The sequence below is a fragment of the Ochotona curzoniae genome, unplaced genomic scaffold (assembly GCF_017591425.1).
Source record: "Ochotona curzoniae isolate NIBS_2020 unplaced genomic scaffold, NIBS_Ocur_1.0 scaffold_1037, whole genome shotgun sequence".
Lineage (NCBI taxonomy): Eukaryota > Metazoa > Chordata > Mammalia > Lagomorpha > Ochotonidae > Ochotona > Ochotona curzoniae.
The window spans coordinates 3,865,228-3,880,220 of NW_024467083.1; the positions used below are offsets into that span (position 1 = coordinate 3,865,228).

Genomic DNA, 14,993 nt, shown 5'->3' on the forward strand with positions numbered 1-14,993 from the left:
AAAGCTAGTGGCAAAAGGAACTGTAGATTATTGCCAGGTGGCTCTGTTTACAATGTGGTAAGTTGATGTCAAGGAAGCACAAGTGGCTTCCTTTTATTTGAAGCTTTCTCATCTTTCAACACGGCCTTTCTTTCATCGCCTCGAACAAGGAGAGCTAAACACGAAAGCAGATGCAAAAGAGCATCTTCCTAGATTTTACATTTCCAAATGTGGGCCCTGAGGGAAGTTGAACAAACTCAGGGCAAGAAAGGGAAGGAAAGGAGAGGAGAGGAGAGGAGAGGAGAGGAGAGGAGAGGAGAGGAGAGGAGAGGAGAGGAGAGGAGAGGAAAGGAGAGGAGAGGAGAGGAGAAGAGAGGAAAGGAGAGGAAGGAAAGTAGGTTAGGAAGGAAGGGAGTGAGGGAAGCAAGGAAGGAAAAATGGAAGGATAGAGGGTGGAGAGATAAACTCAGGCTTTGGGCGGGAAGGGTGAATAGGAAAATCCAGGGAAGCAAAGAGAGCTCAGGTGCTTGAGTACTTGAGAAAAGGCATGTGTGATTTTTCATCCCATTCCCCAGGTTTAGGGCCCTGGGAAAGTCTCAGGAAACCCTGGATATATTTGGGAGAACCAAGAATATAAATGATGCCCTGCAGATAGTAAGACCCTGGTGAAGAACCAGGACCTTAGCTGAACTCATCCCTATGTCCCAGTGTAGTGTCAAATTCATAAATGATATCAGTGTGCCAAAGAGGATACAGGAGGGAGGAATGACACAACTATAGTCCGGATATGTATGATCCCCAAGGGTTCACATACCGGAAGCTTGGTAGCCTGTGTGTTGAGAGGTGGTGGGATCTCTAAGAGGTGAAGCCTAGTGGGTGTACACCTGTTTGTGGGTTAATTAGTTCACTGGGGCTTCCACCCTCCAAAGAGACTAAGGTGGTTTTTGCTTTAGTTTCATTAGGACCATGGCTATCGAGAAAATGGGTTGTTGTGAAAACTCGGCAACCCCATGTGCTCTCTGTCTCTTCTGCATGCAGCTATTTCCTTTCCTTCTTCTCCACCACTTCGTGGTGCGGCTAAGTGGAGTTTCAACCTCCAAAATTGTGAACAAAATAAACTTTTCTGTATAAAGTATTCACTTCAGGTATCCTGTTATAGCAACAGAAAGTGGACTAAAAGAGAATCTAACACACTTACAAGTTTCCAGCACCTGGCAGGTCATGGGGGCAACTGATTACACAGCAGGACAATTGCTGCATACCCACGTGAAAAGAGGTGTCAGAAATAAGCTTTGACAGAGGATCCGCAAAGTGATGGGAACCCCAGAGGATGCCAGCTTGGCCAGGGATCTAATGTGCTGCCCAAGGCTCACACCCTGACACTCCCAGCACACAGACACACATGGACACAGGAAAAGGTTCCTGTCCTTTGGGAAAGCTGCAAACTTAGACTGAGCCAGAGAATAAGTACTTCTTGTACACCTGTGTTTGTGGGTGAACTTGGAATCCAGCATACCTACAAAGGATGTGCAGGATGGCAGAAGCTAGGGAAACCGATGAAAAACACTGGAGGAAGACTCTTAACCAGAGTCGTTTTGAATTTATGTCCTCCACTCACCCAGTGAATTTCGATAACTCTCTTGACACTCAGTTTCTCTTTTTTTTTTAAGATTTGTTTTCTTTATTGGAAAGGCAGATATACAGAGAGGAGGAGGGGAGACCAAGAGAAAGATCTTGTGTCTAATGATTCACTCCCCAAGCAGCCGCAACGGCCAGAGCTGAGCTGATCTGAAACCAAGAACCAGGAGCCTCTTCCGGGTCTCCCACATGGGTACAGGGTCCCAAAGCTTTGGGCCATCCCTGACTACTTTCCCACTACAGGCCACAAGCAGGGAGCTGGATGGGAAGTAAGGCCACCGGGATTAGAACCAGCACCCATATGGGATCCCAGTACGTGCAAGGTGAAGACTTTAGCCCCTAGGCTACCAAACCGGGTCCAGCACTCGATTTCTTTTGATGTCTCCTTAATGCACTCTGTTAGCAACTCCCTTCATATTCTTTCTTGACACCTGACCCCTTTTCTATCCCATTGCCACCACCTTAGCCCAGGCCTTCCCTCAACATTTCTCTTTTGCACTACCATGCTAACATCTCTGCCACCAATAAAGTAATGTTTATTTGAACCTCTTTATGTGGCAAGAACTGTATTGCTGCATTCTGCTAACTCCTCTAATCATCACACCAGTGCCACGAGGCACTATTTGATTTCTTTATAACTAAAAAAGGTTAACAATCATTTGTCAATTCTACTTGAAACATAAAGAAACAAAATTTAAGAAATAGAGACAGAGAAAGACCTTCCATCCATTAGTTTAACTTCCCAGATTCCCACAACAGTTGGAGCTGGCCAGGATGAAATCAGGAGCTTGGAACTCAATCTGGGTCTCCCACAAGGGAGGGAAAGACACCAAGTATTTGAGTCATCACCCACCATCTTCCAGGGTGCACACAGCAGGAAGCTGGAATCAAACTCAGATACTGAGACATGGAGTGGAGGTGTCCCAAGCAGTACCTCAGCCACTGCACCAAATGCTTGTTCTCCAAGCAATGCTATTTTAATCCTTGTTTTACAGATAAGAAAACTGAGGCCCAAAGTGGTTAAGAAAATAATCCATGACCATACTAACCAAGCCAGAAAACTCTAACCTGAAGCTTCTTTTGTGTCAGTGTTAAACTGCTACATTAGCCTGCCTTCTTTCCAGTTTGCTAATTCTTCCAGCATTGAGTTTTGTGTCCTACTCAAAGTCACTTAAATTCTCTAATTCATGAGTCTAAACAATGCACACTTATCATGAAAACTTTCAATGGATCTTTTCACATTTATCATAACATGTCAACTTCTAAGAAAGATGTACAAGAATCAGTATGGACCCAGCTATTCCTCTCCTAGGAACATATCCAAAGGAAATGAGATCTGCACATGAGAAAGCAATCTGTAATCCTATATTTTTAGTAGTATAATCTACAATAGCAAAGACATGGAAACAACCCAGATGCCTATCCAAAGAGGAGTGGATTAAGAAACTGTGGTACATCTACTCCATGCAGTACTACTCAGCCATAAAAAAGAATAAAATTCTACAATTTGCAACCAAATGGTCTCAACTAGAGATCATTATATTCAGTGAAATAAGTCAATCCCAAAATGACAAATGCCATATGTTCTCTCTGATATAAGGCAACATTCAAGCAAATTATAAGATCAATAGCCCTTTCAATACCGTTTTTGCTGCAACTCACGGGATTTCATATTTTTGTTTTATTTTCATTTCTTCAAAATGGTTTCCTTTCTCTTATTAAATTCACTAACTCACAGATCACATAGTAGCATCATTTTCTCCAAGAAGGCTTTTTGTTTTCTTTTTCATTTCTTCCTGATACATCGGTTACTTAGCAGCATGTTATTTAACCCCATGGTGTTGTAAATTTTTTAAAAAATTTTTATTTCTGTTGTTGATTTTTGTTTTATGGCTTTTCATTTAAGGGAATGTATAGTGATTGCACAATAGAGACTATCGTAGTCATATGTGAAGACATAATACAGTTTGCATCTCTACTTCCAAATCAAAGATGGACTCCCAATGAAAATGTTGGCTATATCTTGATAATAGGATGCTGGACTCTCAGCCATTGTCCACATCTACAATGTCAGGATACACTTAAATAACCAAATGATGGACTTATGACTGCTTGTGAAGGACTATACTATTGTAGTAGTAGAGGTGAAATCAATTGCAGGGAGGGAATATGGGACAGGAGTAAGGGAAATGCAGGAGTCTATGAAACTGTATCATAAAACTTCGAGGTTTAAACCTGCCAGCAGGTCCTGAGGTGACCGAGGGTGAGACAACAGTGTTCTTTGGCTGTAAGAATCACCAGACACAAGCTGATAAGAAATGTCTGCTCTATTATGCACAAATTGCAAGTTTTAAAGGTTAAGGAAGGGAAGGACAGGAGGGCATCTTCAGCAGTCCCTCTACCCACCAAAGACGCTATAAGGCACATCTATTCTGCTTGACCTTCTAGTCACGTCAGAGGTCATGTTCCACATGCAGGGGCTGAAAGCTGTGCCTCAGGTCATGAGCAGGTAAGCAGTGAGCCTCAGTGACCAGGTAGCAGGCAGGGGCATAGAGACAATTGCCCACAATAAAATTTAAAATATAATGGAATGTTAAAGAGTCAGTATGATTCAGCTCCTGTCTACCTGGGCAGTTCCAATTCATAGACATAAGTCCTTGGCAAAACAAAACTACTGACAGCTCTTCTCTCTTTCAAGTAAATGCATGCAAACATGTAGACACACACACACATACACACTCACTCATTGAACACAAGGCCCACTCATCCCTTTTAAGAATCTACTTAATATGCATACTGGTTTTAGCAGCACTTTCTGGACAGTCTATCCTAAAATACATATTATGAAATTCTAGTTAATAACTTTCATGTCTTTTCAGTGTATTTTCTTTTTAATCTATCTTCCTCCCACTAGACTGAGAGCATTTATAAAGTCAGGGCTGTATTATAATCCTTGCATGTACTGGGCATGGAATACAAAAGTCACTCTATACAACTGCCTAATGAAATTATTAAAGTGTCTTCTGTATTTTCATCTTTTTTTCCTGTTTAACAATAATTTCACAGATATAAATTGGATATGCCTAATGTATGGCCCTTTAAAATATACTTTAAATTCAGTTCTCCAGCAAAGTTGTAAGATGGATATTAACAGTCTAGTCTTAGAAGAAAACTGAGAGAGTGCATGTAAAATACAACAAGTTATTGAATTATTTTGCAAAAATTTTAGGGAGATGTCATAAATAAGTACCAATTGCTGGATCCTGAATTTAACAGTGACTCAATAACTGGTGCTCCTTAACAACTCTTGATCAGTAACTAGTGCCAGTGCATACTGATAGCTGCTAAGTGCTTGTCAGCGGAGGTACAGATATAGCGCAGCTGCTCACGATTATAAATGAATGGCTTGTCTTCTTTGCCCAAGTCCATTCCTTCCTTTCTTCAGAGATCATTCTAATCCTCAGTTCAATCCCTTCGTTCCCATAAGGCCCATGCTCCTCATTTATAGAGCTCACTTCACAAAATGAGACAGAGCTCTCCTCTGGGGGACTTCCTGACCCCACTTTGGGGGAACACATTCTTTCCTTTTTCCCAGCATTTTAAAAGAATTTCCTTCCTGGCTTTAAGGAACTGAGCGCTGCCCATTTCTTGTCAGTTTTAAAGCTGATGAGTTGCAGCCTTGCCTAAGTACAATCAAACTAACAAAGCCAGTGAGCGTGGAAAGCACAGATGGCTCCACTCAGATAGACTAAGCAGGGCTTCCTCAAACCCAGTGGAAATGCGTACACTCTCTAATGTTACAGGAGTGCCACGGGACATCCATGTCCCACCAAGTGGCATACCCACTGCCTGACTCAACAGAATAGTCCCTGCCACCCCTGATGACACCATTCTCTTCTTTGTACTTTGATGACTCCTTGGGGATTTTAGCAAGAAGGAAGATGAAGAGAGGAAGCAGACCAGAAAGTCAAGTCTGAAGATGGTCCCAGACAAGTTAATATTTACTCAGAAGAGAATCTAAGCTTTAGAATCCTACTGTTAGGAAAATAGAGTAGAAAAGGACTTTTGAGGTCATTTAATTCACTGGTAGTAAACTTTACCTGTACGCCAATTCAAAAAAAAGGAAAACACCTATAAATGTGGCAAAACTAGATCTTTTCAATTTAATGGATTTTTTTTATGACACATTTCTTCAAATCATGCAACCCTTCTTTCTGGTCAGGTGTCAGAGAATGAGATGTACATTGCTGCAAAGAAGAAAATTCACAATATAGGTCACAAATAATAACTCTTTACTGATCCATTTCAAAAGACAAGTCCTAAGCTTACTAACAATACTGCCTCCAATCACATGTATCACATGCATTCTCTTAGTTAAGCCTCATGCCAAAACCTGTTGGTGTGGTAGACAAAGGCCTTCCAAAATTCCCCATGTTCTAACACCTGGAATCTCCTACCTTTGGTGGCTTTTCAGCATGATTAAAAACTAGGCCCAACCTAGTCACAAGTCCTCATTACGAAGATGCATCAGGATGAGATGAAAGCGACCTGATGACTGATGCTGCAAAAACAGTAGGCACATCAGTTGAAGACACTGGCTACTAGCTCTGCATAGAAACCAAGGGATTATGGACTAAGGAAAGCAGTCGACCTCTGGAAGGTGGTAAAGGCAGAGTAGGACCGTCCCCTAGAACTTCCAGAAGGAACACAGCCCTACCAGCATGCAGGATTTTTGACTTTCAGAGCTGTGAGTTCATAAATTTGGGTTGTTTTAAGCCACAAAGTTTGTGATAATTTCTTAAAACAGCAATAGAAAGCTAATAATTTTAGTAATAATAAAGTTATGTTTAACCCAATTTTACATATGCTAAAATCAATGCAAGATCAAGTAATTTTCCTTAGGTCAAAAAGTTAGAGTAATAGAAGGAGGAGATAAATGGCTCCAGTCTGGCTCTGAGCTTGCTTGTTTGCCCACTGCATCAGATTACTTTGTTGTAGCAATCAAGAAATGTAGAGAAATAATTAGAAAAAAAGATTATCCTGGTGTCAGGTGAGAAACAAGAAAATCAGAAGTGAAGACTTTGAGATTCAGGTGGAGTGTGACAAGGGCCCTGCAATCCCTCTCCAAGGCCAAGAGCTAGGATGGAGAAGGTGTATTTGATTTGTTGCGCTTGTCTGTGGACTTCCTGGCCTCCTTTTTCAAGGAGAAGCCAGGTTGGTGGCCAGCCTCTTCAGCTGGCATGGTGCAGGGGCAGAAGAATCAGTAGGGCAGAGTCTAGATTAGTGTACCTGAGATGTGCTTGCTGAGTTTTGCTGAGTTTCCTTGCATACCCACTGACAGAGAAGGCTTGGTATTTATTTTATACCCCTAAAAAGGCATTGATATGGGAACAAAGAGCTCTTGGACCTAAAGAGAACCTGTGGAAAGAAATTAGTGATTCAGGAGGTCCTGCCCAGGCTGCTGCCCAATGGCAGGAGGGGAGACTGGGTTTCTCAGGGAATGCCAGCCAGTGTAGATAATAAACAAGCCCTAGATATGACCATGTGTGCAGCTGTGCGGAGACATACATTGTGACACAAAGGCAACACTTGGCCCCTGAGACTCAGTTAGGACCTTATATAGAAAATATGTGTAGCGGGCCTGGCACAATGGTTCAATGGCTAAATGCTCACTTTGCAAGCACGAGGATCCCGTATGAGCATTGGTTCATGTACCAGCTGCTCTATTTCCCATCCAGCTCTCTGCTTATGGCCTGGGGAAGCAGCAGAGGATGATCAAAAGCCTTGGGACCCTGTACCTGCATGGCAGACCTGGAAGAAGCTCCTGGCTCCTGATGAGCTGCTGCAGCCACTTGGAAAGCGATCCCCAGTTCCTATCCCTTTGCCACAGAGATTTCCTGAAATATGACTTATGCTTACTCCTGAGTGACGTGATCTGCAACAGATGGGTCCCCAGCAGCACCATGTTTGCCTCTTGTCTTGTGCAGTTGATCTCTTAGAGCACAGGGTTGTTCCTGAAAGTCCTAGTCTACTCAAAGGCTGCTGCCCTTTGCAAGTGGCCTTTACTCCACAGCTTTTCATGGATGACCACATTTTTTTTTCTTTTAAAAATAACTATGGGGCCCGGCGCGGTGGCACAGTGGTTAAGGTCCCTGCCTTGCCCGCCCCGGATCCCATATGGGCACCGGTTCTATCCCAGCAGTCCCACTTCCCTTCCAGCTCCCTGTCTGTGGCCCGGGAAGGCAGTCCAGGACAGCCCAAAGCTTTGGGACCCTGCACCCGCGTGGGAGACCCGGAAGAGGCTCCTGGCTTCGGACTGGCATAGCATCGGCAGTTGTGCTCACTTGGGGAGTGAATCATCGGACGGAAGATCTTCCTCTCTGTCTCTCCTCTCTGTATATCCGCCTTTCCAATAAAAAAAAAATAATAAAAATAAATCTTAAAAAAAAAAAAACTATGGATGGAGTGAAACTTGACTCTGGGTAAGCTACTACTTGGGACCTACTGGTCCACATTAGAATGTTTGGATTCAAGACCTTTCTCCTCCTTTCTCAATCCCAGCTTCCTGATAATCCATGGCCTGCCTGGGAAGGAGGCAGCAGATGGTGAGTCAAGTGCTTAGGTCCCTCCCGCCCACATGTGAGATTTCAATTGAACTTTAAACTCAAGCCTGTCCCATCTCTTCCTGCTGCAGGTATTTTGGAGAATGAACCATCAGAAGCAACCTCTCTCTCTCTCTCTCTCTCTCCATCTCTCTCTACCTTTCAAGGAAATTAAATAAATAAAAAGAATGTCTAGTTATGTTTGTTTGGTTTTAACAGAAGCAAAAATCTCATTCATCATAAATTTTGTAAAAATGAAGGTAAGAAGTAAATAAAAAATGCATCTGTAATCCCATACTCTAGTAATAACTATAATTACTAGTAAGTTTTTCCTTTTAGCATTTAATATACTTGAATATATACACAGGAAAAGTTTTTCACAGTTGGAAACACCATTAAATAGTTTTCACCTGTTCTAATAGAAAATACTAAACAAAATATTTAACCTTGCGGACAAATATCCAAATGTGGGTACAACAAAGGCTAAATTCTCCTCTCAATTCTATTTCCTGCCACCCAGTTCTCTCCTCAAAGATAATCTTATTATAAACTTCTACATCCTGCTAGAAACAATTTTATATAAAATAGATGTGCATCTTTCACACAAATGCAACCCATGAAACACAGTATCCTGTTTGTTACTTATATTACTAAGCAAAATTATCTTGTCTTCTTTCTTTTTTTTTTTTTTTTTTGCAAAATATTTTTGAGATCTTTCCACACTAGTACATAAAGAACTACCTGCTTCTTAGGTCCACTGTATCAGATGCCACTGAAACACTCCTCCTCCTAGTCAAGTTGCTAGAAAGCTTGGAAGGAAAGGATGTGTTTAGTGGAGGCAGGAGCTAGCATCAAAGGTCCACTTCCTTTCCTTCTCCTGCAGCTCCCCCTGCTCCAGAAGACAGAGTTATCTCTAAGCAAGAAATGGGAAACCTGAAATTCACCCTGATGGATGACGGGGGAATGGAAGACTGTGAGCAGAACCCACCACAGGAGGTGAGGTCGTAAGTCTTTGTAGCTCTGTCTTCTTAGTGGAATCTTAGATATAGGATCACTATGAAAAGAAAAACGAAACAAAACTTGCTAAGGCTCAATATGCTGGGAGAAAAAGAAGGTGAGCAGAGAATTTAGGGCAGGTGAAATTGCTAGGGATTGAGGGATGCAACAAGGGGGCAGAAGACCAGGAACTTTTTCCTTTCTAGTGCAGGAAGGTAAATGGAGGAGCTGTTCTTGAAGGTTAGCAACAGTGAAAACTTGTAGCCGAGGAACCATCTGGGGGAGTGAAGGCCCTTTGTAAGGAACACAGCCCAACCAGTTTGGGGTCTTGCCAGAAGGGACCTGGGGAAATAAAATCCCAACCTCTCTCTCCTCCTTACTTCATCTCTGCCAATTAATGAACCTAACAGGAAATCTGTAGTGAGAAATAAGTCTGGATCAGGTGATCCAGTCACTAGAAGTCAGCTCCCAGGGCACAGAGGAGTGTAGAAAAGGGTTGGGATACTCAAAACATCCAGTACAGCACTGATGGAAAATGATACTCCAGGCCACTTTCATCTAAAATTTTTTATTTTGACTTCTTTAGATACTTCTGAGAGGAAATATGCTTTGTGAGGAGGCTGTATCTTGCTAAGAAATAGTTTTCTGTCCACCCCTGCCCCCAAGTGGTTGCTTGCCAGATAGGTCTCCTGTTGTTTTATGGCAGACAAGCAAATACCTGGCAGCCCAAAGGGGAAAGGCTTTTTAAAAAGGACTATCTTGCCAGTTCCTAGAGATTCAGACTTCTTACACAGAAAGAAAACCTAGACAATCTTTGTCTCTCCTCCCTCAAATTCACAAGCAGAACAGTTCTGAGTGCATGTAAAATAGAAAACAGCACTCCCCCAGACTTGTCATGCGAAAGGACAAACATGAGGGATGGAGTGAAGGAGTGCCTGAAGCAGGTATGGGCAGGTGAACCGTTCACCTGGGAGGGAGCTGCACAAGAAAACAGGCAAGCTGCTTAGAAAAGAGAAAGATTCCTTCCCCATTAGAAAATAGGAAGAGGAACTCTTGCCTTTTGCTTTCCAAGGCTTGGTACCTTTAGACAGTTCCACTTACACTGCTGTTATTTTCCCTGGAGTAGGGGGGAGCATATTTTCCATGCATGTCAACAAATCACTTAGGCCACATTCTGTTAAATGTGGGTTACCAAGCAGGGGTTCAAGTGCTTGGGTCATCCTCTGCTGCTTTTCCAGGCACATTAACAGGGGACTGGATCAGAAGTTCAGCAGCTGGGGCTTGAACTGGAGCTCATCTGAGATGCCAGTGCTGTAGGTGATGGCTTAAACTGCTGTACCACAATGTTGATCCTGCACTTAATATTTTCTAACAGGCATTTATGTACATACAGTATACCCCTGCTTTCTCTAGTAAGAAAATATGAAAGCGATCAAACATGACAGCAATTAACCCCTATCAATTTTAGCACCTGATGATTTCAAACTCTAAAGTCACAAAAGTTAGTATCAGATAGATGCAAGTGTTCCCAAGGGAAGCAGCAGCCATGCATGGTTCCTTGCAAGATGATGCCTACAGGAAGGGGCTGAAGTAGGAGGAAAAACAAACCACAGGTAACTAGTAAGATTAGTTCTTGAGAACCCTGAGAATACACCCAAAAAACTGTGGGTAACAGCTTTTGGGTGCCTAGGAACCAATATTGATTGAAAGATCAATACAAAGATCAGTTAGTGTGGCCAGTTTGTGATGCAAGTTAAGCAGTTGCCTGCCATGCCAGCATCCCTTGTAAGAGTGTCAGTTGGAGGCCTAATGTTGTTTCTGAGTTTCTAATGCACCTAGGAAGGCAGCAGAAGATGGTCCAAGTGCTTTGGCCTCTGCCACCCTGGATCAGGAAGAAGACCCTGGATCCTGTCTTAGGCCTGGCATAGTTGTGACCATTGCAATTATGTGGGGAGTGAACTAGTAGAAGGAAGCTCTCTCTGTGTGGGTCTTTAACTCTCTTTTAAATAAATAAATTATTTTAAAAGAAGGTGGGATAAAGCACAAAGTACAATCTCATTTTATTTTAAAAAGCTATTTATTTATTGCAAAGGTCAAGACTGAGACAAGCTGAATCTGAGAGCTAGGAGCTTCATTTGGGTTTCCCACATGGGTGTAGGTGGCCAAGCATGTGGGCCATTTTCACTGCCTTCCCTAAGCCATTAGCAGGGAGGTGGATTGAAAGTGGAACAACTAGGACACAAACTAGAACCTACCAGTTGGTGGCTTCTCCTGCTAAACCAAAATGCCAGCCCCCTATCTTACTTTCATAATCCTTATCTTCCATTGCTTCCATAAATAGGTCTATGCCCTCTCACAACAGGAATATTCAAAACTGCAATATTTTGCTCCTTCCCAAATATAATTATTTTTGAAAGCCAAGCTCCTTGTCATTAAGATGATATTATGTACAGTCTTTATATTGTATATGATAAGTTGTTCAAACATGTTTAACCATTATTATAGCAATGTTGCTGAAACTTGTATGTTCTTTGCTGTACTACTTAACCACTTAAGATTTCCCATCTTTATGTGAAACACAAATATTCACTAACTCAACTTTATGCAGTATGCATGGAGCAAATGGCAATGTAACACAAGTACATTAGATATTAACTATGGCAATAATGTGCAGAAGGGATGTCAATGTAGACACATAAAACTGCTACAAGTTTTCGTAGCTTAGGATAACCCAGATAATTGTGTGAACTTTCCAAATCAAGCAGCAGAAAGCTTTTCAGGGGTTGCCTATTAAGTACAGTGACCATTCTAAAAGTCTCAAAACATTTCTGTTAACTAAATCTTTCTCCTACATAATTCTCTGTTGCTCATGAATATTATTGCACATCTTGTGAATAAAGTCACCAACCCAGACTATCTCTTCAGAGACATCTGTATAATAATCACTCTGGAAGAACTAAAAAAAAATTCTCTATGGGATGGAAGACAAACCTATTTGCTAATCAATAAAATAAAGTTCATGTCCTTACACTGAGAGAAAATATTGGGCAGATCTGTTTGCAGCCCTCATATAAATGAGTAAGGAATGTAGGTCTTCCAGTTCTTCAACTGATCCTTGCACTGAGGGAGCCACAACTGGCTTGGAACCACCTCTGCCTTGACCCAGAATCACTTGGGGAAGAGGAATTAACATGAACATGAATGCCATACTGCCTGATGTGCTAAGAGCAAAAAGTCCTTGGTCTCTGAACCAGCAGTCTCAGGTGTTCTGCCAGTAAGCATGATACTGTGGCAGGTTACCTTGCAGGCTTTCAAATAAGATGAAATGTGCATCATTTCTGTCATTCCAGCCACTGCTCCTACCACTTGGTTTTATGAAAACCTCAAGTGGGCCCAGCATGATGGCTCAATGGCTAAATCCTCATCTTGCATGTACAGGATTCCTTATGGGCACAGGTTCATATCCTGTCTGCTCCACTATCCATCCAGTTCTCTGTTGTGGCCTAGGAAAGCAGTAGAGGATGGCCCAAAGCCTGGGGTTCCACATGGGAGATCCAAAAGAAGCTCCTTGCCTCAGATTGGCTCAGCTCTGACTATTGTAGCCATTGAGAGTGAATCAATGGATGGAAGGTTCTTCTCTTTGTCTCTTTTTCTCTGTAAATCTGATCTTCTGATCTGTCTTTCCAATAAAAACAAATATTTACAAAAGAAGATGAGGAGGAGAAAGAAGAAGGAGAAGACTACCTCAAGTAATTTTGGGCAGAAGCAATTTCATAGTATTCTTTTTCCACCCATGAAGTATCCCTGTAGCTGTCTGCCCTAGGGAACCTCTGGCATACCTGTGTGTAACACACAGAGGAATCTGCTCTACACTCTGGTAGGTGCAACTTGGAAACAAGCAGGGAGTTGTCCAAGGGAAAATAAGATTTCATGAATAAATTTAAACCCAGTTGCACAGTTCTTCAACACATCAACAGCCTCTGTGAAAGATTCTATGGGACTGTGCATCACTCACAATGTGGAAGTGGCCAATTCTTTAACATAACCTTGCCTTATCTTTGCCTTCTCCTGCCTGGCATGCCTTCTCTCAGGGATCTCATTTTTAAATGTTGCTGGCCTTAAGGTGTGTCCAGAAACACCATCTTATATGTCTTGGCTTTAGAAACTGCTATTTTCCCACAAGTTGCCATCCCTTATCATCATGGTCATAGAAGTTTAACTACATAAGTGCTGGGAATGTTTTATAGGGCAGACTCTGGGATCCTGTGTTCTAAGTGAATGGCAGCACTTTCCAGGTAATTTACAAGAGTCTTTATTCCCTAGATTAATCCCTTGCATAGGCATTCCTAACTTCATTTTGAAAAAGAAAATATAGGGTGACACCACAAAATGACATGAAAGGGGAAAATGGGATTATCACATGGATGTGTTTGTTCCCATAGCTATCTGTTCAAGGTTTCCTAAAAGAACAAAGAAGAAACTGAGAATGCTGATTGTGAGACCAGTTTCACGATTAAGTATTCACTTTGTTCAAGCAAAACAAGAGAAGTTTAAGGAAACTTCTCTTTCATTTTTCATATTCATGGTGACTATTCAAGTGTAAACTGTGGTGGAAAGAACGCACTGGCCAGGGGTCTTGCTACAAGGAGCTATCTTGTAAAGTTAACTTGCTTTGACAAGTTCCAGATGTGCTACATCTGACTAGAAATACTGAGATGCTGGAGCCTGGCATGGATCACAAAGCTGTGATTTCTTGCTATACAGAAGATGAGTGCCTTGACAATCAATTATTGTCTGTTTCTGGGCTCTAAAAATAGAATATATTTGAGGCTTTTAATTTTTTGTATGTGATCCTAATGTTTGTTTGGAATGTTATGCTTTGTATTTCACATGTGAGAAAGCATTTCTGGGTCTCTGTTTTATATTTTGGTTGCCACAATTGTCCACCTTCTTAACTGTGTGACAGTGGGAGAAATGGTAGCTCTATGTTCTAAAGCCTGATACCATAATCAGGATGGCTAGTAGGCAAGGAATTCTCTTTGGTTCCCTGTGTTGGAACTATAAAAAATATCCAGGTAAGCAAGTTGAGTAACAATGTTAAGATTGCATGCTGTTCTTCTTATCTATGCCTCCATAGCAATCAGGTAGGTCCCAGCGATGGATATACTTTCTGTTGATCTGCAGGCCCAGGAAAGCTGATACATTCTTTGCTGGATAACTCCTTGGCTAAGAGCCACTATTGCATAACATCATATAAAAGGTGCCAGCCCTTGGGCAGCTGCTGCTGCTGTGTATAGCCATCTGTGCTGCTGTTGTTGTTGCCTGAATAAAGAATGATCCATTGGCCTACATCTCTGAGTTCTTGCAGTTTCCAGTCCCATGTGCCTTAATCTCCCCAACAACCAAACATGGGTGAGACATCTGTCATAGTTGTCAGAATCTGGGGTAAGCACCAATGTCCCCAGTGCCCCCATTGGAGGATATGTGGCCTCTGACTAGGCCATGAAACTCTGTGGCAGAGACCCTAATGTCCTGGGTTCCTCAGAAGAATACAAACAAGCTGATGGAAGTTCCCAAGTGTTGAAAAAGGCTTTGCATGTCTTGAAAGATAAAAGGCCAGGGGAACAGGGGGCCAGTGCTGCCTATTCAACATGGGTATTCCTCACTCCGTTAAGGAGGCAGCATGAAGGCATGAGTGCCAATGATGTCCACTAGAGGAGCTATGTGGTGGAGAGGAGTAGCTGGACACTGGGTCCTGAGCTTTGGAGCAGAAGCTGG

General features: G+C 42.2%; 1 protein-coding gene across 1 annotated transcript in view; it reads left to right on the forward strand.

The window, feature by feature from the left end:
* LOC121168692 (proline-rich protein 2-like) overlaps nucleotides 1-14,993 on the forward strand; it is a 66,077-nt gene that overhangs the window by 41,626 nt on the left and 9,458 nt on the right. Inside the window, exon 3 of the mRNA XM_040999010.1 lies at nucleotides 9,103-9,215. Coding sequence (XP_040854944.1) covers nucleotides 9,103-9,215 — 113 coding nt within the window. The remainder of the gene's footprint in view (nucleotides 1-9,102; nucleotides 9,216-14,993) is intronic.